This window comes from Cavia porcellus, unplaced genomic scaffold (genome assembly GCF_034190915.1).
Source record: "Cavia porcellus strain 051 isolate PalLab524CR breed Dunkin Hartley unplaced genomic scaffold, mCavPor4.1 scaffold_5, whole genome shotgun sequence".
NCBI lineage: Eukaryota > Metazoa > Chordata > Mammalia > Rodentia > Caviidae > Cavia > Cavia porcellus.
This window is the reverse complement of record NW_026947488.1, coordinates 80,965,129-80,992,963: the sequence shown is the minus strand read 5'-3', so window position 1 is coordinate 80,992,963 and position 27,835 is coordinate 80,965,129. Positions and strand designations below refer to the sequence as shown.

General features: G+C 37.5%; 1 protein-coding gene and 1 pseudogene across 8 annotated transcripts in view; one reads left to right on the top strand and one right to left on the bottom strand.

Moving 5' to 3' along the window:
- Plch1 (phospholipase C eta 1) overlaps positions 1-27,835 on the top strand; it is a 267,872-nt gene that overhangs the window by 159,480 nt on the left and 80,557 nt on the right. For 5 of the 8 annotated variants that reach the window (XM_063249222.1, XM_063249225.1, XM_063249223.1 and 2 more), the window contains 4 exons: positions 2,165-2,410; positions 10,275-10,402; positions 12,570-12,653; positions 14,603-14,773. In XM_063249222.1, the coding sequence (XP_063105292.1) occupies positions 2,165-2,410; positions 10,275-10,402; positions 12,570-12,653; positions 14,603-14,773 (629 nt within the window). The remainder of the gene's footprint in view (positions 1-2,164; positions 2,411-10,274; positions 10,403-12,569; positions 12,654-14,602; positions 14,774-27,835) is intronic. The other 3 variants (XM_063249228.1, XM_063249227.1, XM_063249226.1) reach the window with 1 other exon arrangement.
- On the bottom strand, positions 22,691-23,172 carry LOC111753388 (large ribosomal subunit protein eL21-like; annotated as a pseudogene).

The window sequence follows — 27,835 nt, the reverse complement described above, 5'->3', positions numbered from 1 at the left end:
GTAGGATTTTTATTAGGGGAATTGATTTGTGCTTATGGAGGCTGAAAAGTGTCACAATATGTCATCTGTAAGCTAGAGAACAGAGAAGTCCACAGTGTGACTCAGTCTGAGTCTGAGGCCGGAGCCAGGGGAGCTGATGCTGTAACTCTCAGCCTCAGGTCACAGGGGGCTGCTGGCAAAAGTCTTAGCTCTCTGGGCATCGCTTAGCCCTGCAGGCTGGCTCTGTGGATGAGCTACTGCACAGAGCTTGTACACTTAGCACCAGCTCCTGTTGAGGCTCCCGAACTTTTCTCACACAGGCTTTTTCCTTCTTGTGTCAGTGGTAACCATCTTGGTTGAAAGTCTCCACACTTGTGGGTGGCCTTTTTTTTTTTTTTTTTTTTTTTTTGTCTTTTTGTCTTTTTCCTTTTTATGGGTACTGGGGATCGAACTCACAACTGCCTGCTCGTAAGGCAGGCGCTTATGCTGCTGAGCTAACTCCCCAGCCCTTGGGTGGCCCATTTTAAAGTCTCCCAATCAGCCTCTTTTGCTACTTTCTTTATCTTTATTACTAACAAAAGAACTTCTCTAAATTAAACTTTTGTGATAAAATTGCTACTTCATCTAACAAGAAGCTCGGAGGTCCCAGGTGTGGGCCAGTTAGTCTCTCATTCTGTTTCCTGTGGTACCCCCGGCCCTGTCCTTCACCGGCGGGTACTGCAGCAACATAACTGCAGCAGCGCTGGACCTCACCATGTGATAGAACAAAGAGGCAAAAAGAAACCTGCTCTTCTCGCGCTTCTCTTTTATGAGAAGGGAGCCCCTGTCTAGACCTTTCTTCAAGCAAACAGCCCCGTGTCTGCTTGGTTAGAATAAGGTTGCAAGCTCAGACCTGAATCAATCCAAAGAAATAGGAACAGGATGACCTAAGTGGCTTGGATTAGTCAAGACTTTCTCTGGGTTGAGCATCAGTCTATGTCACTGTGAGCCATGTGAGGAAGGAAATGATACAGGATAAAACTGAGGTCCTGCCATAAAGGTAGAGTGAGGAATAGATGATTTATATTGGCAAATAATTGGACATGCAACACTTTCGACGCTTACCTGAAAATCAGCAACAAAGGAAAAATGTTTTTTTTTCTGAAGTTAACCTTGTCAGCAATTCTCTGACTGAAATCTTCCATGTTCCAATGTTGCTTGGCTTCCTAAACAGTGCAAACCTCTATCATTCCAGCCTCTCCACGATGTAGCCGTATCTTGTCTTGACAGATTTGTCTCCGTTTTTGTTTCTCCTGAGCTTCTGGTCCTGGAATAAGCCTTTGCATCTTCCTGCGCGTTCTTTGAGAAGACGTCTTGTTCCTCTTCTCCAAGCCCTGCTTTCCCTTCACCACCCCGGCATTCTCTCCATGAATGCCTGTCTCATTAGCTATGCTCTGTGGATGCCAGTATTTCTTCTACCTTTCAATTTTTAAATTCTCATGTAGTTTGGAAAATACCCATCAGCCTCAGGTTTTTGTAGTTTTTTGCCATATTGTAAATTTTAAATTTGACAACATTATTAACCACCTTTTCTACCCATTTTCATGTCCTCACAGACATATCTTCTGGTTATTAAAAGTTTCAATACATCCTGAATCATTGACTTGGGAGGACATTGTCAAGAATGTGCAGAAAAGTGGGCTGTAGCTGTAGCTTATGTGGCCTGCATAATATCCTAGGTTCATTCTCCAGCAGCATTAAAAAACACTCAGACAAATATGTTATGTGAAGAAATTTCCTTGTGGGAAACATAAGGACAGCATTTCACATTTAAATTTAAAACTACAACTTGCAGAGGATGAACTTTTTCATACTTTTTTTCATATTTAAAATGACGTTGTCTTTCCTGTTTCTTTGTGTGTGCATTTGTGTGCATGCATGAGCTTTTGTTGGGATTGAACCTCAACAAAGCACAGGCATACTATATTACTAAGCTATATCCACAGCCCTTTTTATTTTTTTATTTTGAGCCAGCATCTCACTAGTGGCAAAATTGGCCTCAACCTTGCACCCTTTCTCCTCAGCCTCCTGCATACCTGTGGATTCCAGGTCTGTGTCATCATGTCTGGCACTTTCCTTGTTTCTAAATCACTACAAATTAAGATCCTTACTTGTCATGTAACTGTGTATCTTGCTTCCCTTGCAGTCCTTATTGACTCCATTTACAAAGTCACCGAGGGCCGGCAGTCGGAGATATTCCACAGACAGGCTGAAGGCAACTTTGATCCCAGTTGCTGCTTCACCATCTACCATGGCAACCACATGGAGTCCCTGGACCTCATCACCTCCAACCCTGAGGAGGCACGCACCTGGATCACAGGACTCAAGTACCTGATGGCTGGCATCAGTGATGAAGATTCCCTTGCCAAAAGGCAGAGGACCCATGACCAATATCCACTCTCAAACTCTGCTTTTGAGTTCCGTGTGTGTGTGTGTGTGTGTGTGTGTGTGTGTGTGTGTGTGTGTACACATGCATGCCTGCATAAGTGAAGTGAGATTAGACTATGCTTTGTTTTGAGGCTTAAAGCCACTCTCCTTTTCATCTTTCTCTACCCTTGTACTCTTTTCTCTCCTGCCCTCTCTCACTGCACAAAAACAAATATGTAAATCTATAGAGGCTGAAGACTGTAAGCTCAGGAGCAAATTCTGCAGATGATATGAATTTAGCTCCACAATCATAGAGATCGTCAGTGAAATATTACTGCCTTTTTAAATTAGAGGAGCATTCAATAACAGTAACAGTGAAAGCATTGATTTGGATAGAGAAAATGCTGTTCTGTCAGAATTTAGTTTAACAAATATTTGTTACATTTCAATTATGCAGCAGGCCATAAGCTCTTTTCTGCCTTTTCTCTTAGTTTGGGAACTACATTGATACTCATCAGGAAGTTATTTTCTACCATCTGATAATATTTATCCTTTCTAAATTGCTTGAGAAGTGAGAATCTGAGTCAATTCTTGATGAGACCCATTCCTGTGGCCTTGCAGTGCTGAAGAGATGCATGATGAGTGCTTGTAATGTGAACAGCCTTCTTGTGGGAAAGCAACACAGCCTTCCTGCCTCCGAGGCCTTGCCTGGGCAGTGAGCATTTCTGGGAGGTGACTGCTTTGGTTCCCTTCTTTATTTTGAATGACCTTGAAAGACATATGGCCTTGGTGTGTAGGGGGAATGGGGTCTCCTCGATGACCTTGGTATATGTGTCCCCAAGTTTTTCTCAGGAGTGATGATAAACTTGGAGTGCTATCCCCCCCCCCCCCCCCGATTTCTCAGGCTATTGCTGGAGCAGTGGGGCCACTGAGCCCATGGAAGGATCTTGACTGTGAGGTCTGAGTTGATGAGTCATGATGTTTTCATTAGTATCACAGCATGCAGACAAATGCAAGTGGGATTCATGAATGAATAAAACGCACAGGCAGAAACTAACTTTCCGTGCTTCAGTCTGTTACTCTGATTGTTAACTCTAACATTTTGGAAAAGAACAAGCAAAATCACTAAGTTTTAGGAATAGCTTTTTGCACACGCAGCAGAAGCCATATTGAAAGTGCTTTAAATGATAAGTCTATTATGTCATAAATGAAATTACTAACACAGAACAGTTTCAGACCTGGCCAGTCCAGTGGCTCCATTTATAGGTTTGCTTATACAGCAGGCTGCCCACGATCAAAGACAGCTGGGGCATCCTCGGTAGCAGCTCCAAACAACCCTGCCACGGATAGTAAAGATTCTGCTAACAAAGTTTTTATACACAAGCAAAGAAAGACTTCCAGAGCCCCTCAAAGATGACTGTTGAGAGCCGTTGAAGCTGGAAATTGAACACTTGTGCAGGCTTGTGGTGTGGCTGGGCATAGCCTACGGGAGAACAAAGAGACACTTCAAAAGGCAAGATAAGGCCATAGCTGAGGACACTTGGCTCCAACCCCAATTAACAAGATTAAGAGACTGCAGCCCCAAGCATCTCATTCCTGCTGTCTATTTCCTACCACAAATAAGACAGTTCTTTTAAATTAGCAAAGAATGCAACTTGAAGAAGTTGTTGAGGTGACTCTCCAGGTCTGGCTCAGATACTACCCTTCCTTTCCCCAGTATCCTATCCCTTTTTTTTTTAAAGACCTAATAAATATGGGCCACCCAGAGAAGCTCTTTGTCTCAGCCCCCAGTCTTGAACTCTGCTAGAGGGTTTTGATCCTCCTGGAGCCCTAAAATCATACCACTTGTCTCATTTATTTAAGCCTTCGCCATACACTTATTTGGGAGATTGGGATCTTGGCCAGGTTCCTGATAGATGGCTTTTCATTGTTGGCCAGAATTACTTTATCAGACCCATTCCTGTACCAACCTTAGCAAGTGAAATTACTTGATATAGTTAGAATCTGATTTCTGTTTTGTTTTTAATGGAAGACTTCAAAGACACTTTATATTTATATGTCAGCATTTTTATATTAGAAATTAAATCAGAATTGAACATTTCACTTGTATTCTATGAAAATAACTTTTTCTAAGAAAAATGAATTATAAGTCATATTACCTCAGCATTTTACAAGTATCTTTAATGATTAACTTACTGTGTAGAACATATGAGTTTGCATATTTATTTCTTCATTCAGTTTGTTGTGGTGTGTTATTTTAGTTTGAAATGCATGCAGAAAATCCAGCCTCAGATAGATAGAAATTGGGAAATCTCACTGTTAAAAGAGATGTCCCAAGAATTTGAGGATAGTTGTACTAAGGCCATAATCCACTTCTGTCCTTCACTAAGGCACGTGGCTCTAAGACACATACATAAGACTGAAGTTCTAGGAAGGAGGGGATGCAATGGTTATAAGGTAGATAATCAGCTCCAGAAGCCATCATCCTCATCCAGGTAAGTGAATATTATGGTTTATATCTAGATGGTCTCCCAAAAGCCTCAGGCATTCATAGACAGGGCTTTTGGAATGTGAGTGGATCATGGCAGTGTGATACTCATTATTGGCTGAGTCCACCGATGAGTTTAGACCAAATGTCATGCTGGAAGATGAAACCACCACTGCAGGTATGATCAGAAAGGATTTATCTCCTGTCTTCTTCCCTTGCTCTTTCTGTCTGCCATGCCATGAGCTGTCTCTCATCTGCCATGCTCTGCTGCCATTCACCCAGCCTTGTAGCCAGTTGACAATGGACTGAAACCTCTACAAACTGTGAGCCAGAATAAGACCTTTCTCTTTTAAACTGTGGGCATCTGGTATTTCCAGCAATGAGAAAAGTTAACTAAGACAGTAGAGTACATTGAAATGTTCCAGAGCCTTTGTCACGTACAAAGGTCTCTATTGTAATTCTTAAAATAGACAAGTGGCATAAATTGTGGAAGCCTCTTTTGCTTTATTGGTCAGTGCTTTTCCTAAAACTGATTTTTTTGTCCATGTTTACTGGCATATGAAAATATTCATATTTGATTTCACTATCTGGGCAGCTGAGGATTTAATACTCTAAGATATGTTAGCTGGAAAGCAAACACTCCCTGAAACTGCACCAAGGAATGCTTTTATAAGAAATTGAGAGGCAGCTGATATTTTGTGGGAAGGGGGAGACATTAACAGATAGTAAAAAAATACTGGGGTAAAAATATAGGGAAAGTTATACTGAGATGGAACCATTTTTATACTAACTTGTCCAAGTTTGGTAAGATTTTAAATTATATCTCAATAATAGAATGACAGCCTTAATTGGGCATACATTTAATTATACTAATTGAGAGCAGATATAGGACTGATACTAATTATACTATCTTTATACTACATTTAATTATACTAATTGAGAGCATGATTAGATTTCATTTATAGCTGAAACTTTCAAGTGTGAACAGATAATGAGAATGATGTCTTAAATGGCTAAGGACAGAAATCCATCTAATCTAAGGTGTGACTCAAGTTAATTCTGCAGCATGGCCCTACTGAGTGGTGCTGGGTTTTGTGGTGAAGGACTCAGACCCTGGTACCATGCTTCCTCAGGCTCAGCCCAGTTCTGTCATGCATGTTCCAGTTTGATGAATTCCACCCTTGCCTCACAGTCTTTTTCTGTGTAATGTTTCTGATCCTGGTGCCTCCCCTATGGAGATGCGGAGATCAAATGGACTGATACAAAGTCCCTAGAATGGATCTCAGCACTTAGTAAGCATGTTACAAATGAAATTGTTATTGCTGGAAAGGTAAGGAGTAGAAAATGTTTTGCTTTTCTACTCAGATAAAGTCCAAAATTTTAGCAACTCCATCGTGCAATAAATGATTGTGCTGGCATCCAGCCTTAACATTATCCTTCATTAGGCCATTGCCCTCCAGTTGTCCCCTGCCCAGCTCATGACACCACAAAGGGAAGATGTTATCACTGCAAGACCTTGGGCAGCCCCTTGCATTGTTGTAAATTAGAGCCTCATTCCATTGCCTCGTAATGCAGAGGGAATCTGACTCACAACCCATCTTTCTCTGGGCTCCTGCATTGTCTGTTTTAAATGGTTGAAAAAGAAGAATAATATTTTGTAATGTGAAAATTATTTAAAATTTATACTCCCATGTCCATAGATTTATTAAATACAACCATGCTCATTCATATGTGTATGGTTTATAGGGTTATTTTCAAGTAGCAGTGCCAGAATGGAGTATTGGAGGTGAGATCTAATGGTCTGCAAAGTCTAAAATATTTATCATTAGGCCCTTTGCAGAAAGTTTCCCGAGTCTTGCAGTAAATAATTTCACTCCTTTTCTTTCATTATTAGGGACTGAATCCAAGGCTTCACACATACTAGGCAAACACTCTACAACCAACCCACTTCCCCAAGTCCTTTAATTCTTAAAGAATTTTGAGACAGTGTCTTGCTAAATTGCCCAAGCTGACCTCAAACTTGCAGACCTACCAAGTAGTTACTATAGGTATGCACTACCACAGCCATCTCCATGCAATTCTTTACCATTTTCCTATAGCATTTTCATACAGAAAACACCAGACCATTAGTTTTCATTCAGTTTTATACCCCTCACTTTTCTCTACAGAATGACTATCTTTTTAAAGTTATCCTGTGTATGGCTATGGATCATTTATTCGGGACTTTTCTAGGCACCCATGTCTTACTTATGAAGATAACAGAATACTTTCACCTGCAGGTGTATACAATGAGTATCATTACTGGAAGAATGATTTTTCCTTTCATAGAATCTTAGAATTGGAAGGAATCTCGAGGTTCTTTGTTCTCTCTGACACTGAGATGAGGAAAGAGGGAGGTGACATGTGAGATCCACTATCACGGGGTCAGGTCAGCAGTAGAATCAGGACTAGGATATTACTTCTTGCTGTGACTCTGCGTTTTTTTTTTGCCTTACCAGCCACCAAACCAGTTGTCACAGCCAGCTACAAGGGCAGGTGCTGAAGGCCTTGCAAAATAGGCCCGTCCTAAACAGATTGTGTCTGGCACTTGAGAAGCTGAGGCAGGAGATTTGACTCCAGTTCAAGGACAGCCTAGGCGACATCATGAGTTCAAGGCCAGTCTGAATAGCATAGTGAGACCTTGTCTCAAAAAATAAATGAGGTTGTATCTGAAGAATATGCTTAGACTTAGGGTTTGGCTGCCTCTACCTCTTCTCTGCATTGAAGGGCTTTGGTAAAGACAGTAGAATAAAAAGATACCATCTTTGGGCTCATTGCACCACTTCCTTGTATTCTGGCCAAATGTCTGAGGAGGCACAAAGCAGTCAAAAGAGGCAGAGCACAAGGAGTGGGCACTGTGTATCCAGAAAACATGAAAGGCAAGATTCAGGCTTTCATTAGTAATTGGCCCTATTTATTCACCATTTTGTTTCTTCAGTTACATTTCCTCTGTTTGTGTCTCCCTTTAACTTCCAAGTAGCACATATAGTGACTCAGGTCTATGAAAAAAAAATCAGACTTGAAAAGTCTGGGCTCTTATATCTATTTATAAGTGTTATAAAGGGAACAAAATATGAAATAAAATATTTACTATCTGAAAATTACCTAACTCTAGAAGGAAGAAAAGTTTTTCCTTTCTGGTTGTTTTTACTTTCTAAGGCACAATCTTCTACCATCAAAATCTGAATTACACAAGAAATGTAAATGTGCTGTGTTACCATTGCGAGTTAAGATGAAAATCTTTCAATGTCAACTGGCTTGATAAGCAAATACCCACTGGCCTTCTCTGAAGCACTGCCATTCTTCGGTTTCATGGTTTGTAAACCTATGGCTTTTCCTTAGAGTCTCTGGTTTCTTGTCACCTCCATTCTTTTCTTTTTCATTACCCTTCAAACTTTGAATCTTGTGTTGAAATTTGAGCATGCACACTATGCCTCCGTCTGTAACTTACTATCCAACAACTGTGAGTCATCCAATAAAAAATCCTCTGCTTTTAAAAGTTAGTTGTAATAAAGAGAGGGGGAAAAAAAAGCGCCCTAAAGGATACAACACCAAGGGTGTTTAGGTGTGTTAAATAGATGACCATGTTAATATTTTTGATTGGATTACTGAACACAACTATTTGCAGTCTCACTGTTTGAATGTTCACTTTGTATGCTTTGATCCTGTGACCTGAAACACCGTTTCTAAGATGATAGCGTGTAATCTATTAACTGGTGATAGCTTACCTTTTTTTTTTTTTTTTTTGTAGTTCTGTATTATTTGTACCCTTACACTCGTTTTTTTTTTTTTTGGTTCTGCTTTTTTTCTCTCTTTCCTTTTAAATAAAAACAAAGTTAGTTGGGAATTTTCAATACATCTGTATATTTTGCCTTTTCAAGAATGTAATATAACAGCAGGCTCACCCCACAAAAGATCTTGTAAAATCTCAGTTGACATGATATATATCCTTTGTATCTAAACTTACTGTCATTTCCTCAGTCACCTCATCTCATTCTGAGCGTTGAGGACAACCTTAAGCATATTAGGTTGCAATCCCTGTAATGAACTGTGGTTAGAAGTACGGACCTACGGGGGTGAGAAGTGGGAAGGCTGGAAATGGGAAGAGAAGCATAGTACAGAGAAAGGCCTGTGTGGAGGGGTAAGAATGCTCCATCAGGTAGGAGGAGACTTGGGCTTTGAACCTGGTTCTCTCCATTCCAACTAAGTATTTCCTTTTCTTTTACAGTTGTTTTATATCCTCACCTAGAAGATGATAAGACTGAACTAGAGGGCCTAATTTTTAAAATATTATAGTGAGTCTCAGAAAAGTTAGTTGAAATCCAAAACCAAGAGGATAATGAAGGTTAAAAAAAGGATATGAGATGAGAGGGCATAGAAGAAAGTAACTGCTAAATTTGTTGTATTGAGGTTTCATCATAAAGAAATCACGATATATTCGAGAGCCAGTGCACCTGTTGCGTGCCATCTCTATACATATGACTTCATACGTATGACATGTTACATTTTATATCTCGATGTCCCCTTGTGTGCTCATAGGTGATTGGATCATGGAATAAGATGCTCCTCAGTGGGTGAGTTTACTGGTGAGGTTTTAGCTAAATGTGATGTTAGGAAGTGAAGCCTGGTTGGAAGGGGAATGAGTCATTGAGGGTGTGACTGGAAGAATTTTGTCTCTCTCAGTGCTCGCTTGATCTCTCTCTGCTTCCTGCTGCCATGCTATAAATTGTTTCTCTGCTCTGTCCTTCTGCCCCACTGCCTTGGAATTAGCCAGATGTGATCTGACACTTCTACAACTTTGCACTGAAATAGATGTCTCCTCAGAGCTGCAGGTGTTGGACTTTGTGTCTTAGTGACAAGAAAAGAAACTAAGACAGGATACAAGATTTGTGTTTGCAGGATGACAGCATAACTGAGAAAATCTGGTCAAGAAATGAGCAAAAATTATTATTTTATAATAAAATCATATGGAAGTATTTTTAGTTCATGGCCTTTATTAATGGAGAAGCAAATTAAGGTATTGTCTTTTTGCTAAAGCAAAAGCAGCCCTGGTAATGTGGTTTTCCCTTTCACAGCTGATGAAATATGTTGCAATAATAAACTTAGTGTTTAGCTTGGATAAGAATATATTTGAATTAAAGAAGTTCTCAAAATAGTTGGGTGAACTCTTATTTTACATTGATGGACACTTTTCTACCCATTCCTGGTTTTAGTACTCATCAGAGTCTGTGAACTGCAGTCTCCTAAAAAAAAATGTCTTCTCCAGTTCCATGTTGCTACTAAACATCCTTGTGAATGTTCTTCGAGACAGCAGTTTTTATTTGATGAAAATACAAATGTTTTCTTTGACCTTTGTGCACATGGGTGAAGCAGACCTTTGAGGAAGCTGATAAGAATGGCGATGGCTTACTGAATATTGAAGAGATTCACCAACTGATGCATAAACTAAATGTCAATCTGCCTCGAAGAAAAGTCAGGCAAATGTTTCAGGTATGTTTTCACAATTGCATTGGTCTTACATAAAACACAAAAATTACTGATGTACTTAGGCTATTTTTTGTTGATGGAAGTTAATATTACTTGCTCTGTACTGTTTTATTTTTCTTTGGTGAAAAGAGAGATATTTTATTTAATCAAAGAAAAAAATTCATAAACTAAACATGCCTTCACAATTTCAATGCTTTTTCTGGTTCCTGTGTTCAGAGAATAATTGTAAACACTTCCCCTGACACTTAAATAATGGACTAAGCTCAATCAAGTCCATTGGAAATGAAAAAAATATCTCATTTGCCTTCCTCACAGGACTGTTGACAGGATCAGAATAAAACCATCTAACACGAGGAGAAAGCACTCATCTAAGGCCTTAAGAGCTCTCTGGTTTGTGAAGAGTTTAAGAATTGAGATCTATGAAACTTAGAAGTGCAAGGCACTCCTACCATGCAGTGAGCTCATCAGAAGTTCATTCACTGCATTTTGGTGATGGACAAGATGCCCTTTTCGTGTTGGTAAATCATGGAGGAAAGTCCTCTGATTGGAACTTACCCTGTAATCTATCTAGGACTGCATTCAGTCCTCAGTTTAAGGTGTAGATGTGAGCTCAGTTAAACCAGGGCAGTAACAGTGTTAAGACTATTACTGATGAACTAGGACGTTAATTTGCAAGGGGCAATTATTTGGAGATAGATCATAAATATAGTCCATGTTTTGCAATAATTTTCTATTAAGTAACCAGGTAGGTGATATTTTGTGCAAGTAAAAGTAAGCAGTAAGACAGAAATATGTTGCTTTGTACTTGATGTCTCTATTTTTTTTGTAGCCTTTTTTTTTTTTTTTTTTTTTTTTTGGTACTGGAGATTGAACTCACAACCTTGCACTTGCTAGGCAGGCGCTTATGCCACTGAGCTAAATCTCCAGCCCTTAGCCCCTTTGTTCGTACAGAGAGGAAAGACAAATACAGTAAGGGGTCAGAGCAGCAACAGTGAACGGAAGACCTTCTGGTTTCCTCCCAAGATCCTTTAATGTGGTCATGTATGAGGAAAGCTGGAAATGGAGCACCCTGTGGGGAACCTGGTCCCACTGCACTGGAAACCACACGCAGAAAAGGATTGAGTAGGGCGGAGTGAGATGTACTAACGTAAAAAACCCCAGAGATGGAGACAGGTTTTGCAAGGGAAATCAGATGTTCCAAATACAGTGACATGGAAAGTTTTGTCATGTTCCTAGCATTCCCTTTGTCATCTCACTTTTGCCTTGTCAGAAGCTCCACCTCTCTATTTTACATTGATGGCCCAGAATACTGAATAGGCAGCTGCAGATTCAATGCAAGAGGGCACGCTTAAAGAGGAGGGCAAAGTCTGTACATATAGACATCATAATTTATTGGTACTTTATAGCAGTAAGGAAGTAACAAGATGTTGAATTATTTTTACTTCTAATTTTTCCCCTTCAGATATTTATCCCTAATGTAACAAACCATCTTGGAAGGTAAAAATCTTTATGTTTAGTGTCTTATGAAGAAAATATTGAGTCTCTTTTAAATCTTAGATTATAAACTTACGGAACTGGAAGAGATTGGGCAGGTGGCTGTACCCGCTGTGTGCAGAGCATGTCTGTCTTGGGTCATGTACCCAGCAGAGGTTACCAAAGCTCCTGGTGGAAGCAGTTGGTTCAAGGACCTAAGTGGGGTGTAGTATTATCTGAAGTATTTGCAATCAGAAGATTTTGAACTCCAGAGGTTTTTTTTGGAGTATTTGTATATGTGTGATAAGATACATTATAAATGGGAATTAAAGTTAAATGCCAAATGCATTTATAAAGTGTGATCAAAATATATATTAAAATATACAATGAATGTTTAAATAAAAATTGTTACAGTAGAAGACAAATCACAATTAATCCTCCTCAAAATAGTTTCCCTTGTTTCAAGTGAATTTATGCTACTGTTTTTGCCACATTCCTAAGCAGTTCTGGAAGTCCTGTTTCTAAAGTGTCGTTAGGGGGTGTGTGAATGCTGCTGTCCTTCCAAATGGAAAGGCAGGTCCCTAAAAACATTAAGGGGTTTCAGCTACATTTTTCACTGGACCTGGTACCACAAAACTTCTGACTCTTCCCAAAAGTCAAAATCACCATGAAAGTCAAACATTTTGATTTGATTCAGGACATCAAGGCAACCAGGATAGCACCACTAAAGATACGCACGAGGACTTCTAGTACTGTGTCAGAAAGTGGCAAGAATGATGGGGTAAGTGTGATCAAAATGAGGGCTACTAATGGCAATGTGTCTTTTACTATAAGAAATTAAAAAATAATTAACCCTTCACATCTTTTTAACGTACCTCATCTGTTTTACATAGACTTTTAACACATAACCTGAAAGCAATTTTATGCATTGTTAATGCACCTTGTTTTAACTGCAGTTCTGCATGTGAGATCAAGTGAGATGGTGTCAAAATTTTTGGATTTTTGAACATTTTAAATTTCAGAGTTTTAGGTTAGAAATGATTGGGAATATACTCTTTCTTTTGACTATACTTCTGTCAAAGACATTAAAGCCTTCTACAGTTTTATTTTTTTTTCTATTGCAAAGAAGTGATTTTTTAAAAAAATAATATTTCTTTTTTTTTTTTTTTTTTGTCTTTTTCGTTTTTATCGGTATCAGGGATCGAACTCACGACTGCCTGCTTTCAATGCAGGTGCTTATGCCGCTGAGCTAAATCCCCAGCCCAAAAAAATAATATTTCAAGATATGGATTGCTTCTTTTGATTCTTAGATGCTACTGTTTGAGCCTTGAAGTTTTACTATTTATTGGTTAGGAACTTACATGAAAGTCTTGAAAAAAATTTTTAATCTCTGTATCTAGGATTAAATATTTTGATATATAATTATGGCAAAAATATGAACAATAGGTCCGATTTCTTAGGATGCAAAGACTGTGCACTTTGGAGCCTTATACATCAAAAATATTGATATTTTTATAGTTCAGTCTACCCTTTCCTTTAAGATACCAGAAGGCAAAAGTGATCAGACTCACATAAAATTGCATGGACTTTAAATATTGATTAGTGTTGACTTATAACTGACCCAAATTTAACAAAGTTTAAAGAATTTTTTATAAGCATTTTGACTTTCAAATTATGTTTAAAACCATACAACAGCTGAGCATATTTCACAACATCAATGCATTTCAAAACCATTTATTCCCTTTCAGTTTTTATTTCTTTACAACTGTGTTCACTCTGAGTGAAGATTAGGTAACTGTTGTGTCCCAAATAGTTTGACAACAAATTCAGCAATCAGAAATAAGATATATGGTAGGAGTTTGTCACTCAGTAACCATTAGAAACAAATAATTTATAGTGAACATTAATCCAGATGGATTGTTCTGACTTTTCCATGGAAGGATAAAAGGGAAGTACTACTGATGGGGTGGCTATAAGAGCATCAGAGTCACCTGTGAATCACATTCTCTTACAGGAAAAATTAGATCTGATTGGATTACATTTCAGAGGCTGGTGCTTTTGCCTTAAATACATTATCTCTTTTCTTGATTAACCTTCTGTATAATTTCTTTTTTTTAATAATTAGATTATTCAAAAATCTGCTTTTGATTTTATTTACTTTTCTGTTATATGTTTTCTATCTCATTGCTTTCTGTTTTTGTTTATAATGTATGTCCTGTTTTCTTTGTCTTAAAAATTTTGTTCTTGAGTTGAATTACTGTTTTTAATGTACTATGCCTCCTAATAAATTTGACTTCCAGTTTTTAAAAAAGTTATTTATTGTTTAAGGTTTTATTTTGTTTTGTTTCTGTGGAATACAGGGTTGAATCCAAGGTTATTGTACAAGTTTTACTATGGATTATTTTCACTTCTGCATGTTTTATTTTCTGCTTAGAAATGTATTATATTGCTTCCATAATTCATTTTTAAGTTTTCTCTATTGGTTCATAAATTTACTCTGGTCAGAGAAATTTCTATGTATTAGTATGATTTCTGTTTTTGTAATTTATTAAAACTTTTTGTGGCCTGATACATAATAATTTTTTATAATGTGCTTAAAAAGAATGTGTTCACCATTTGTGATTTGGGTATTTCTCCTCTTATAGTAAATGTTATTTTCCTATACTGAATTATTTGCCATTTTGCCGTTTGAACTCTCATGCTGCCTTTTCTTCTCATATACACTTTCAGGAAGCTGACACAGATGAGAATCAGGGAACTCTGACATTTGAAGAGTTCTGTGTTTTTTACAAAATGATGTCCTTGAGACGAGACCTGTATCTGTTGCTGTTGAACTACAGTGACAAGAAGGACCACCTAACTGTGGAAGAACTGGCTCAGTTTTTGAAGGTTGAACAAAAGGTATCATTAAATCAATCAATTGAATGTTTATTTAAAAATACTAGTGAGAAATAACTAGATGTGTTTTTGGAGTTAGATGTAGATAGTTCTTAAATCCTGGGTAGAGGAGTAGCTATCACAAGGTCACAAAAATCTTATCTATAGGTCATCATTTAAAACATGTTCCTGACAGCTCTGAAAGATGAAATGATAAGTTGAACACTGGTTTTTACAATTTTTCACTTTAAATATATTGAATGTGGATACACATTTCTCCACAAAGACATGAATGGTAATTAATGTATTTCATTTTGGATACAATGGTAATGTTTTCTTTGCACTAATTCAATGAAGTATTAATAGTGTAAATTTATGCTTTATTTAAGTATGAGTTAGTATTAATAAAAATATAAATTGATATTTATGCTATTAATGGCTAGTTACTTAACTATGATATTATGGTGTATCATTGATAGGTGTGATGGAAATTGATGTTTGATCCTGTGAAAGGCTAGTAAACTAGATCTTGATTAACAAAGGGCATTCCTAATCTGTTTAGATAAAACACTTTAATTTTAATGTTATATAGATTATATTGTGCTCAATAAACGTAACCTTTTCATACCACTATTCTTACATCTTCTTACACTCCTTTGTTTTTCAATATAGTAGCAAAATGAATATTTCATTAAAAGTTTTTAACTGTTTACATTAGGCTTTTCTGTGGGAGACCCTTGGTTTTGTTGTATTGATAAAATTTTATCTTAATATAAAGAATGTGTCTCCTTTATTTGAAATTAAATGTAGTTCTATCAATTGTGAGGAAACATCAAATATTTGGATGGTATTTTGCAACAATCAGTACTTATACAATTAGCTAGCCTATACTTGAAAATGTCTTTCTTTTATAAAATAGCAGCTTTATTGAGATACAATTCATGTAGCATAAAATTTACTCTTTTAAAGTATATAGCTCAGTGGCTTTCAGTATATTCCCAGTACTGTGCAACTGTCACCACTAATTTCGAAACATTTTCATCACAAGAAGAAACTCCATGCCTATTAGCAGTCGTTTCCTGTTTCTCTCCCAAAGCATGGGAAAAATTAATGCACTTTCTATCTGTATTGATTTGTCTATTTTGGAAATTTCATATAAAAAGAATCATGTGATATGTGTCTTTTGCTATTGGCTTCTTTTATTTAGCATAGTTTCCAAGGTTCATTTGTTTTAGCATGTGACAGCTGGGGATGAAACTCAGGGCCTCAAACAGTCTCTACTACTCAGCCCTGATGCCAATCCACTTCATTTCTAACATTGTACCAATATACCACATTTTGTTCATTCAGTCATCTGTTGATGGACATCTTGGTTGCTTCCATTTTCTAACTGTTATAAATAATACTGTTATGAACATTCATGTTCAGAAAGTTTTTCTGTGGACATATGATTTAAATTTTTTTAGTATATATGAAAGTGGAATTGCTAGGTCAATGGTTTGACTGCTTCTTATAATCTGGATATGGATATTGAAAGAATCTCATATGAATCAGAGCATAATGCTATCATGGAGCCTCAATGAATATGACACTGGGTCAATATTTGAATATTAGTGGTATATATTTTCATTGACTCTAAAAAGGATAATGGCCTTCCAGGATGGATTGGTTGGGTTTGGGAAATTGTAAGTGTTGCTCCTTGGAGGTGGTAACAAGAGTTGGAATTGATATTAAGGTTATCACACATGGGTGGATGAGTAACATTTTGGATTAATTTATTCCCTTATTTGAATATGTACTATGTATCCCATATATGGTGCTAAGTTTTGGAAACAGACAAAAATCTATTTCTTTCAAAGTCTATAGGAAGAGGAAAGAGAATGCTAAGAAGTAAACAACATATTTTTAAAGGTTTGCTGAGTTTTCCCTTTTTTTAAAAAATCAGTACGAGGGATCGAACTCGCAACTGCGTGCTTGCAAGGCAGGCACTTATGCCACTGAGCTAAATCCCCAGCTCTGAGTATTCCCTTTTGGAGGAGAATAGCATTCATTATAATTTAGTTTGTAATAATTTGTTACATTTTAAAAATCATAATTGTGCTATACTGTTTCTCTGGACTTTTTGATTCTTTACGAAAGTATATTTGTTAAGATACTAAAACATTAATTAGTTATACATTGTTTATATATGTAATCATGCTCATTTAGTTTTGGTTGTAATTCAGATTATTTTAGTGATTTCCATTACAGTCATTCAAAACTTTTAGTTTCTTTTACTTTCTTCCTATAATTTGACATTTATAATCCTGATTATAGCAAAATGTGTCACTGATTCAGTCTTCTCTGAATGAAGTAGGCAAACATTTTTATGGCAGTGAAATATAATTTTTTGAGTTATATGAATATTAGTTTAATGATCAATTTCTTCAACTTTTCGTGTTAGCAAAAATAAAAAAGTATATATAATATATATCCTCTGAATTAGTTACTTATCAATAAGCCTTAAGATTAAATATTTTCATGGCTTTTCAAACATGTCTCTATCATGGTATTATAAACATTAAATAAGTTGCCTACAATTCTAAGAACAGTGTGTGGAACACAGTAAGAGTTTCAGAAGATTTAGTAGTCCTAAAATAGAGTTCTTCATTATTACAGTACAGCAGTGTGAAGGAGTTAACTTCACTCTAGTTCAATGTTACTAAACTTAAAAAGTATTTAAGTTTAAAAGATATAAGTGGTTGACCTACTCAGTTTCTTATTGCTGGAACAAAATACCTAACACCTACACCTTAAAGGAGGAAACATTTATTTTTGGCTCATGTTTTCAGCTGTGGTTGGGTGGCTCGCAGGCAGGGAGACATGATGGAAGGGTCTGACAGAAGAAAGCTGCTCATGTCACTTTGGTGAGAAGCAAAGATAGAAGTGAGGTCTATGAAGGAGATATACCCTGCCAGGTCATGTTCACTATAACCTGCCTCTTCTGAGTACAGCTGACCTCTCAATAAGCAAAGGAGCTGTATCCTCCCATGATTCAGTCACCTTCCAGAATGCTTACCAATGAGCTTATGAGGCTTTTGGGGAGATGTTCTTAATTTAAACCATATCATTCCACCCTGGCCCTCAAAAGACTCATGCCATCTCTTTATACAAAAATGTATTTAGTATCTCTAAGCGTTGTAAAGTCTTCTCAGTTGCAGCACTGTTAAAAAGTCAGAGTTTGAAGCCCTTTCTGAGACTTAAGGCAAACTCTCAGATGTGAGCCACTATGAAAATTAAGAAGAAAGTTAAACAGTTTCAACATAGTGTTACAGGGGAAAATTTTCTGTTCCAAAAGGAATAGGTGAATAGAAACCAATGAGACCAAAGCAAAACCGAAACTCACCAGGGTAAATGTTAAGTCCAATAGGTAGATGTCCAGCATCTGGGCAAAGATATGAACTCCAAAGGGCTTGGGTGACTCTGCCTCTTTGACGTCCTCATGGAACTTCTCTTAGGCTGGCTCTGTGCTTTGCCTGCAGAGTTCCTTAGCTTACCAACCTTCTTCTGAGATCGGTTGAAAGCTTCTCTGATTCCACAATTCTTGCATTCTGGAAGTCTATAAAGTAAGCACTATATGGATGATGCCATCATGGTCTCTCTTCAATTTGAGCAGTATCCAGCCCTCCTTGTATCATGGCTGCAAAGGCCTCTGTGGGCTTGGATGGCTCGGCACTGTGAACAGAATCCTGGGGAACCAGTTCCCTATACAGCATTTCTGGAGCAGGGTGCCCTTGAATTCTCTTTAGTCTTTCATGCTTTTCACCTCTTAGCCCTGAAAGGTGGGGTCTTGCTGATTCCTCAGGTGTCTCAAGGCATCTTTTCTATTGTCCTGAAGAAGGTACCTGGCTCCTTTTTTATGCTAATCTTTTTAACAATGAAGCTCTATTCAGCCAAAACTTGACAAGCCCTTTTGTGGAAAACTGAAAGCTTTTCAAATGGATTTTTTGCCCCTATTTTTCCGGTATACATCTGGCTAAAAGTAACAAACAGTAAGCATGCCACAGCACAAATGTTGAACTGCCTTGAAATTTTCATTAGATTAATTCATCTGCTACCCTTAATCTCTCTGTCTTGTAAAGTATTAGGAGATGTACAAAATACAGACGTATTTTCTGCCAAAACATAACACACAGGTTCTTAAGCCTACTTACCAGTGTTGTCAACAGAAACTTCCAGAGCCTGGCCTTTACTATGTGTTTTTCTACTGGCATTTTAGTGTTATGAGCTTTGACTGGAATCTCCCACAAGCCCAGTTTACAGCATTCTAGGGCTTCTCTAGCCATTGTCTCCAAACCTTCTTAAACTTGCCCCACTAACCACTTTTAAAACTCCTAATTCACATGGTCACAGCAGCTACCTCATTCCTAGTACCAAAACCTGTGTCTATCACTTTCTTGTTGCTGGGCCACAATGCTTGACACACACACTTAAAGAAGGAGAGGATCTGTTGTGGTTTTGCCTCAGGATTACAGTCTATTGTTGATTGGCTGAAGGCAGGAAGACAGATTCGAAGCAGAAGGGTCTGTCAGAAGAAAATCCTCCACAGAGTGGTCAGGAAGCAGGGGAAGGAGAAAAGAGAGAAGACAGGAGCGCCGTGATACCTTACGCTCACAGACGCAGGGAGTCCTTTTGGTCAGAAATCATCTCTCAATACTAAGTCAGCTATTTTGCCCACATGATTTGTCTTCCAAAAGTCCTACCATGAGGCCTTTGAGAACATTCTTGATCCAAATCTTAACAAGCAACAAGTATGCCACTGTTAATAGAAGTCAGCAATAATAGCATAAGGCTTGTTAAATAACTAAAAGAATAACATGTAATAGTAGTAATAATGAAAATAGATGGAATGAGGGAAGGGGAAATGAAGAAAGTAAAACTTGTAAAAGAGAATAAAGGAAGATGAGAAGAAAGATAAAAGTGAGATAAAATCAGATTAAAGAACAAAAGAAAATTACTTAGAATTAGATAAAAATAACAGAAGACAAACAAGGAAAGGAATAAAAGACAAACTGCAAAAGATAGGGAAAAAAGAAAAAAAAAAATCCTCCAAAAACAAAGAAAAAGAGAAATGATTCCAAAAAATTTCTCTGTGCCTGGGTGAGTGGTTCCTTAGCAGGGCCTGTGGTGTTGCAGCCCACTGGGTGTGGATGAGGGATAGTGACTTACCACTAGGTCCTATCTGTGTTTCACTGTCCGCTTTTTGCTGTGTGAATGCTGAGTTCTACCCTGCCATTCTCACTGGGTGTGGTCAATCAAGAGTGTGGTATCTGTCTTAGGTCTACATTAACCCCAGCAGCTTTTAATGTTTGTGCCTTTTTATGCACACCTGCTACCTCCGATTCACTTTGTGGGCTCTGGACTTATGAGGTACCTCTTTTTCTTCAGAGGACCCTCTGTCTGTATGTCCCAGATGTGACGAATTCCTAGGTCAAGTCATGATCCCCAATCATGTTGGCAGATGGGAGAAACAAAAACACCACATTTCTGTGGTGGAAGCAAGTAGTGAGGGGGGCCAAATGTTTATTGAACCTACTTTCATCAGTTTAAAACCTCACTTACTCAAAGAACTGCATGACCAGCCTGACTTCTTACCACTGAGGGTGAGAGCACTATGCTCTTCACCAGCTGAGCCTGCTTGTTGCTAAGTATTCAGGTTTAATTCCAGTGTTGGCACTTTGTGATAAATAAGTGGGTTTTGGGTTACAGTTTGGGTAGTTTCTAAAAGTTTTGCTATCACTGTTCTAAACCTTTGAGGACAAAAAAAAGAATAACTAATAAAAAACAGGCAAAACATTTCAAATGTAAAGTATTTATAATAGGTCAGTGAACTCATAAAAAGTTTACTCTTTACTAATAATTAAAAATGTGAAATAAAAACCAAGAGTTTTTTTTTTATTCATCAAGTTGTGTAAGCATTAAAAACAAAACATCCTACCAATCTTGGTTTCCATTTCTTTTTATCTGGTGAAGTTGCAGAACTGTACAATCTTCTAAAGGACAGTTTTACAATATATAAAATTTATAAAACTTTGAGAAAGTTTTTTCTTTGAGTAATTTATCCTAAGGAAATAAGTCCATGCAACAACTTGGTATAAACTTGGTACACTTTTTTTAAAATGAAGAAAATTAGACACAATCTAAATGAACATTAAGGAAATCATTACCCAAGAATATAATGCCATGTCTCTCCTAACTCGATGTTCCCAGTTTGAGGATGGTGAGAGAATGGAGAAAAAAGGCTATGAACAGAATACAGAAAACTGAGGCCATATAGAGCCCTCTTTCTTGATGGAAGATAAGAGGGGGAGGGGAGGGGGAAGGGAGGGGGGAGGCAGAGGGGGAGGAGGAGGAAGAAGAGGAAGAGGGAGAGTTTAGTGGCTGCAGCATGCTCATTTATGCACTTGGGAGGTTGAGTATCATGTGAAACCCCTCCACCTAATGGCTTAATCGTATGACTTGTCTCAGGTGTTCTGTGTTTTTGAGACTAGAGCAGCTAGTGATTTCATGCCTCAAGTGCTCTGTGGTCTCACTCCAGCCCCACACTTGATCAATCTCCAGCTTCAACCACTCCCAGCATCTCCCTGTTTTCTGTTTTATAGTTGTAAGTGATGAGTAGTTAATTGAGGTTTGGGGATCTGTGTTTGGGGGACTCTGTAGTAGAAGACCTTGTCCTTCTCAGGTCCTTTCCATTCTAGATGAGCTTGTTTGATTTAGGCTAAAGACTCTGAGTCCAAGATTTTATATACCTATATATAGCAATTTAATCCTATGGAGCACGTTGTCCCAGACCATTGATCAATTACTAGAGTAGTTGGCAACTGTTTTGTACCTCTTGTGTTTATACTTTTCTGCTAGACATTCAGGACCAAATTAAGGTGAGACCTCTGTTAATCAATTTTTGCTATTTATCAAGGCCTGTTAAGTTTCTTCATGTATAGCATCTCTAGTTCTTCAGTCAGTGGCAGCCATCTGGATGAGTTACAAATTGCTTGACCAAATCGCTTTCTGTGTAAGCTTGGGAGAGCCTTTTTTCCTAGTGACTCTTCTTAGGCACCCTATACATCACAGATGTTTATCCTCTGTGGTCGTACAATATTCTTGCTCAGGAGTTTGTAGAACTCACCAGAGTTGCAGCATGGTGCTGAAAATGTTCCCTCATGTCCTGGGTCCTCATTGACTGCTAAGCCTGGGACCAAAATAGTGGCTGTCCTCTTAGTCCATCTATCTTTCTACATTTTTGTCTCCACACCTCAGTTGTTGAAAATCAGATGAGAAGATTAATGACATGACATTTTTTAATGCTGGCAGTGAGCTTAATTTTACTATTTTATCTGAATATCAAGCACCTTTGAAAATAAAATAGAACTATTATTTTCTAACAACCATGGATATTCTAAAAGTTGAATCTCTGTAGAATGCTAATAGGCACATTATTTAATTTTACATAGAAAATTTAAAATAAAAACCATATGTAATATTGTAGCATGACGATCATTTTTTTTGCTTTAAACAATTTATTTGACTGAAATGAACTTCCATTTATTTAACTGCAGTGAATTCCATTTTATTTTGACACATCTTTTCCCCATGGTGATTTATAGGATCTTCAAGCCAGTATAAATATTTCTTATATATCTGGCCATTTGGGGATACACCTACACAATACCTCAGCAGTATCTTTCAGCAGAGAAAAAAAAAATACACTAAAGAGTGAAGACCTGACACAATTAACTAGGTAAAATGAAAATCTACTCCAAGTACTTGTTTCTGAGGTAAAGACGCCACACCTGTTCAATTAAGAAAGCCATCCTGACAACACAGGATGGTTTTTTATTTTAAGTAAGACCTAGAATACTTAGCTGCCGATTAGGTGCTGAATGGCAGAGCTCCCTCCCCAGCTTATGCCATGAATTCATAGGGAATGGGTTCCAGCAACTCAGACTCCTTCCCAGTGGTGCTCACCAAGTACCCTTCTCTGGGTAGGGCGGGCTGGCACTTTAGTTGAACCCTGGCTACCTTTCTCTTAGCTTCCTCCTTTTTCTGATCATTTTCCTTGACACGTTTCAGGAAGCTATCATAACTCCTGGAGTGTTCAATATGCTCAGTACACATATTAATCTTCTTGGCAAGTATCTTGCCCTTAACTTGCTTGTTTATAATGCCAACAGCATGCTGGGTAACATTGTAGACTCTTCCTGTTTTGCCATGGTAACTTTTGTGTGGCTTTCCTTTTTGCATAGTACCCAGTCCCTTGGTGTCTACAATATCACCCTTTTTGTAGATTCTCATGTATGTAGCAAAAGGAATAACTCCATTTTTCTAAAAGGCGTAAAGAACGTATACCATGTTCCCTTCCTCTTTTCCTTTGTGTTCATCATTTTGATAAATTACTGGAAGATGGTGCTTCTGGCTGAAAGGAAGGCCATGATGACATATTTGTGAAGTAGTTTAATTTCCATTTTGATGTAGTATCAAATCATCTCTATTGAATACATAGGAAACATTTACTTAACTCACTGACCTTCAGTGGGATGTCATTGAATAAATATGTGACATTGTCTGAACTGCTTAATGTCTAGGCATCTCTGAGTATAGAGCACATATATAATACATACATCATATAAGTTCTTGTTATTATTGCTGCCTGGTGAATTCATTTTGGCTCGACATGAACTTCCTTTCACAGTTAATTGGAGCACAAAAGATGGGCAAATGTCTGAATGTGACAGAAAATATTGATCACTGTGAACAATTCCTGTTTTACATTTTGGAAGACTTGGAAGCATGAATAAATTTCATTTACATGAGATGAATAACAATCAACTGTGATAGTCATATGAATAATTTTTGTTTTGTACCAAAACATTTATAAGTTAGAAAACCTTATTGTCCTATTTTTAGAAAACTTAATCTTTTTGACAATGACCAATATAAACATATTCTAATAATATGTTTTCAGTAATATTTATTGGGGTGTCTCCCAGAAGGCTATGGAGATCATTAGGGTATCCCATTAATGAACAAAGGCTGGGATAATTTTTCCCAGCCAGCTGCTCCTTTTTTCACCAGAAGGAGCCCTGACCAGTGATTTTCCAAGCCTGAAGGGTCTCCATTTATTTACCTTAACAAATTTCTGATGACTTATGAGAAAATCAATTTTGATATATTGACCAATTGGCAACACAGGTGGAAGCATGCCTTTTAAATCTATAAATCAAATTAAATTATCAATGATCAATCCAAAAATGCAAAAGAAAAGGAAAAAGAGAAAATATGGAGCTCAAATTAAAAAAAGAGAGCTGTTCACAGATAGGACAAATGAACAAACAACATATGCAGACAATCTGCTTACAATATTCAAGGCACTCAAATGTATTTTTGGCCAAATTAAATTATAATAACTCATAATTTTAGAAGTTTATAACTATAAATAGATTAGTCAGTATTTTTTGTAGGTCAATTAGCAGAGATCTCTTAGGAAAAATTTGGAAGGAATAAAATATTTTATCAATAAATACATAAAATTTTGCATCTTATTTTGTCTTAAGAATACTGGCAATTTTTATGTCCCTTTCTTTTATGTAACCGCCAGCTTGGCTGTCTTTATATACTCTGTCACCTACTCAGATCTTCTTTCCCCCTATTTGGTTACCATCTCTGAGTATCTTGGGCAATTTCTTTAATTGATCCCAGTTTGGATCTAGAACTATTTTTGTCTATCAGCTACAGAGTAGTCTCTAAGGCATCACTGCTACAGGACTGAGCATCAGCTTCTTGAGCAGTGGAACCTTTTCCTTCTTTGTCTGGGTCCATGATAGCTGGAAAGTACACTCTAAACCCAGATAAGCCATTTAGAATTTTCTGGAAAGACATAAGCATACCCTTGACTCCAAATTAGCACTGAGCTAGGTCCCTTTGATTGTCTAGTATGAAGGTCTTTCCAAAGGACCCTTCCTAACTTTTCTTCCCTTATGGAATTGTCTTTCTGCTGCTGTCCCATCCCTAGTAGGATTTAAAAAGTTAATATATATACTGCCAAGTGAAGTCTGTTTTGAGATGTGAACTTTTGTAGGGAAGGATTACTCTTTTTGTTTTTGTATTTGAATTTCAAGTGTATGGTGAACACATACAACAACTCCTTGACCTTGTGGGTTATAAGGAATTCCCCGTGATAAGGGAAATGTGAAAAGTTTTGTAAAACATATAAGCTGGCCCACTGCCATATAAGCTGGGCCACTGTCAGTCTTAAGTGCCTGTGGATAGTCAAGTGTAATAATGGCATTTACGCAATGAGCTATGACATGTTTATCTGCTTCACCAGTGCGGGCTGAAGCAAAAATAAATCCTGAGGATGTATCCATTGAATCATTGACCCAGCCTAGAGAACCAAACTCAGGAACAGGAATGACATCCATTTGCCAGAGATGATTGGGGTGTAATAATTGAGGATTAACCCCCATAGAGAATGAAGAAAGATGTATCACGCATGGGGAACATTAATAATTTGTTGAACCTGTTCTCAGGTTAAAAGAAACTGTGCAATGCAGAAGCAATTTTGATGGAAGATGGTATGGGAGGCAGAAGCCTGTTGAATGGTATCTGAGGGAGCTCTCTCAGGCACCCCACATTCTTGAGACTAGAGCAGCTTATTCATGTGACTTGCCTTAGGCACTTTGTGTTCCTGAGACCGGCCTTGCTCCAGCCCTGCACATGATTGATCTCCAGCTTCAGCTGCTCCCCAAAGTTCAGATGCAGTTTTAGTTTTAAAACTGAATTTTCACAATGAGAAAAATTTGTTGATGGGTATTGTAGTAATTCGTCATCTTCTGAGGGAATATGATTAAAGTAGACACTAGAGTGTTCAACTTTTTACAAATTTACTCAGTTGTGAAATGAAAAATCACTGCTGGTCACATATACTGTCAAGAATTATGTGAAATTAAATATCTGCTCATGGGTAGATTTTTATTTCACCAAAGCTCTCTAAAAATTGAATTTATGCCTTTGACAAATCCAGTTGATATTTGGACTTTCATTCTTAATTGTGAATGTGTTAAGAGAAATTCTCCCAGTTAAGGAAGAAACCAGCTGATTGAGGTTTCCCTTTCATCTCTTCCTCACATCCCCAGGCAGGGTTCAGGGGTATCCTCTAGTCTGTGGTTCCAAAGTTGCAGAGTTGGCAAAGTGTTTTTTATGTATTTGCCCCCCACTTCCTGTATTTGCCAAACAACCACCCACATCTTTAGATTATTTATGCATATCTTGGCTCTAGGGCTTAGTGATTTTTTTTTTTTTTAATGTTCAAATTCTCCTTAGAGTTTTGGTTCTGGAATGAGGTGATTTCATTTCCTCTGTAACCCTCTGCCCCCTTAGCAACACTTTGTCTTCTTTTATCCTTTTATTTCTCATAGTTTGAGGAAGAAGAAGGTAACACAGTAATGTTGGAGACTTCTTACAGTCTGAAAGTCTCCTAGCTGTTAACTACGAGCAAATCCTATCTGCATCAAAAAGATTTCTATTTATTGTAGCTTTTATTGGGAATAAAAGTGTGGTATTCTAGGGGAAGTTTCAAAACTTTCTCCATATTTTAACTTTACCCAGTATAGATCTATGCATTCTTTTTGTAAACAGTTGTGCCTCTTCAACTTCTTTATTCTTTCTGATAAAATATATTTTTGATTGTTATGATCCAGTTATACATGTTGTTTGTGTCCTCTTCCTTTGTTATCCTTCACTGAAAAAACAATAGATTTTAAGAGTTGTGAGCTTTCAAATTTCTGTCCTGTAAGAGAGAATTAGAAACACTTCTTTGCTTATTAACTACCTCCATCTGGTACTTGTGTATCTTTTTCTTTGTTTTTTCTTCTCTCTCTCTCTTAGCATTTTCTTATTATAGAAGCATTTTTTAAAAGATCCTTCTTTAAATTTCTGTAATCTCTTTCTAGCTCACAATTAAGGAAGTTTAGAGACCTTTCAGAGTAATTATATCTTGTAATATTTTTTGCTGTTCAAAATATAGCTCTTAAATGACATTTTATGTAAGATAGTTGTACATTCAAATGATGTTAAAATTTGTGGTTTAGTATTAGGATGAATTAGATGACATTACTTTGGGTATATAACTCATTGTTGTGGTTCTCTCATTCTATTGAAAATAAAATGATCGCTGGGGATTTAGCTCAGTGGCGTAAGATCCTGCCTTGCAAGCAGCAGTCATGAGTTCGATCCCTGGCACCAATTAAAAAAAAAAAAAGAAAAGAAAAGAAAAGAAAATGACCATTAATTACCAGTACTTCTTCCCTATCTCCTGAAATATGCAAAGACACAGGAAAATCTACAGGGATAAAGAAAATAAAAGAGGAAGAACAACTTCTGAACTAAAGAAGACCCAGGATTAAAGTTACATGGTATTTCAGGAGTGAAAAAGGGGTTGTAAATATAAGTAACAGTCAAAGATCTGTTTAAAATGTGGTTAGGACTATGAATCTTCTTCCCACCCTGTGCAGCAGGGCAGCTATGCCCAACTGTGTGCCAGTATATGAAGAGCTGAAGGAGAATAGGTCAGAGGACCTGGGCTAAAGGATGCCATGGGTAGTTGAGTATGGGTACTGAAAACATGGAGATTCTGATGATAGCTACAGTAACTATTTGGTAACTATTTATCTATACCCCTTTAAAGTGTGACTTCACCTCTCTTTTATCCAGAAGTGAAATTCGGGTATGCTTAGTGACTTGCTTTGACTCATAAGTTGTGATAGAAACGATACACAGTTCTGAAGTTCAGGCCCCAGGGAGCTGTGAAGACTCCACTCTCATTCTGTTGAAACTGTCGGATTATCATATGAGGAAACCAGGTTAATTTTTTTTGAGAATGAGAGAACACAAAAAAAAGAAGAGGCCCAGTCCACAACCAACACCAACCATAGCATGTAGGTGAGGTTAATAGACCATCCAGTTGTAGTCAAGTGACCATCTATAGTCAAGTGACTGGTAGTTATATGAATAACCCTACATGAGAACAGCAGAGTAACTGTCCAGCTTGAC